We start from the raw sequence: 1,783 nt of genomic DNA, 5'->3' as shown, positions 1-1,783 counted from the left end.
TTAAATTATACTTAATTTTTACTCCTTTTTTTAATTATGTACATAATGTGTATTTGCCCAGTGTAATACTACAACTTTAGATTGTTCCACTCTAAATAAAGCATTATAGGTAGGTACCTACCTACATAAAATACTTAATAACATTGAATGAGTGGTTTGACAAGAGAGATTACATCATAATGATGCCAGAAGTAGTCAAAATATTTGCAAAATGCAAAGTTGCATTCAGGTACACGGCTTTCTGGCTTTTTTCATGAAGCTACTGCTCACTCCTCACTCTGCACAAGTAAAGTGTATTGATTGCATTGTTTATATTTTTACTTCATGGTTTGTTGTTCACATTATTTTTCAACATATTTGTCAGCTGTAAATTTTGCTTCTGTTCAGTGGGGAGTGAGAAGTCCTTCATGGGCCAAGCTACTGGCAAAAAGTTCAAGCAGCTGATTGTTTATAATTCTTTACATCTAACAATTTCTTCCCGCACATAGCACAGATACCTTTCTTATATGCACAGGCTTGACAATAATGAGATCCAACCTGGTGAACTTTTTGTCGGCAAATCTTGCAAGATTCAAACTTCTGAGTGTAGGGATTAAATCTGGCTTTGCTGGCTGTGAGTGCTTTGTTTTCACCAATTCGTCTGCCTCCACTCTCAATTGTATTTCGTGACCCTGACTTCCAGTTATCTGGAGTGATTACTTTTCCGAGTTTCTTCTCACATTTTGAACATACCATGATGAAGTAAATTTCCTCTGAAATAAGGGGATGAAAAATTGAATAGCTAGATGTCGGGAAAAAGGGTGCATGTTGTTTCCCAAGGTTTTTCAGGAGAACAGTTGAAATACCTAGTATCTATAGACATCCTTGATTTTTTTAACCATACACCCTTCCTAAAGTTTATAAAATGCAGGAAAAACGATACAAACTTTGTTCTGTATTTCAAAAACCTATTTAAATAATGATAATGGTGAGAGAAGTGTTTTTGGTTGTTGTTAGTAGGTATGTTTCTTTAGCATTACTTACCTAATTAAGTGGAAATCTGTACCTAATCATCAATAGGTATCTATGTCACCAACTTTGCTTGACTATGCTTAATTTGTTGGTTTGAAAATAAGGTAATAAAGGTAAACTTTTCTATTCAAAAACTAGAACGTCAAGTTTTTCCATCTTTCCACTATCATTACAAAATTTAAAACTTACTAAAATTTGAATATTCCCGCCCACCAAAAGAGTAAATAGCAAACAGTGTTGCCAGATCATGCGGATCAGTTGGAGGCTAGATTTCACTAGATCTAGCATCAAAGCGGTGCTAGATTTTTATTTGTTGAATAATACTGAAAAGTGGGTACCTACCTACCTAGCGTAGGTATTTCTTTTATTATAATAAAAAGAAAAAATACCTATTATATTACCTATCTATTAATATTATTATGATTATTTATTTCCTGTACACGATTTAGTAGGTATTTGTAATTTTATTAATGTAGGTAGGTACCTACACTATACCTACCTCTACTAGTCTACTACCTACCTACCTACCCAGATTTAACTCAAAAATTTTGAAAAAAAAACTATTCACGGCTTAATACTCACCGGCTAACTTCAGGTCCTTCAGGATAAAAATGTTACTCATTTTTGGTGCAGAACATGTACAATAGGTATTGTAGTATATATATAGGTACCTACCTGACAACGAAAGTTTGAGGCAGACGAAGGTGTCACCAAACTCCCCAAAGAAAACAACGGAAATCATTTATTTATTTTTTTTTTTTCAAGCTTTTTT

The 1,783-nt window shown here is 33.5% G+C and overlaps 1 protein-coding gene across 1 annotated transcript; it reads right to left on the bottom strand.

Annotated features, from left to right (window-relative positions):
• Positions 1–15: 15 nt before the first annotated feature.
• LOC103523957 (cysteine-rich PDZ-binding protein-like) lies at positions 16–1,434 on the bottom strand. The gene is made up of 2 exons (XM_008488968.3): positions 1,024–1,434; positions 16–752 (listed from the first exon to the last, which is right to left on the bottom strand). Exon 2 carries the CDS (start codon positions 733–735, stop codon positions 433–435), a length of 303 nt encoding a protein of 100 aa, XP_008487190.1. The 5' UTR covers positions 736–752; positions 1,024–1,434; the 3' UTR covers positions 16–432.
• Positions 1,435–1,783: the final 349 nt, after the last annotated feature.

Source organism: Diaphorina citri, unplaced genomic scaffold (genome assembly GCF_000475195.1).
Source record: "Diaphorina citri unplaced genomic scaffold, Diaci psyllid genome assembly version 1.1 scaffold62373, whole genome shotgun sequence".
Classification (NCBI taxonomy): Eukaryota; Metazoa; Arthropoda; class Insecta; order Hemiptera; family Psyllidae; genus Diaphorina; species Diaphorina citri.
The sequence above is the reverse complement of the archived record's forward strand: the minus strand, read 5'-3'. Positions and strand labels throughout refer to the sequence as shown.

Bases quoted from the DNA above. Each gene is read 5' to 3' on its own strand.
- LOC103523957 (XM_008488968.3), bottom strand. From the start codon at position 735: ATGGTATGTTCAAAATGTGAGAAGAAACTCGGAAAAGTAATCACTCCA.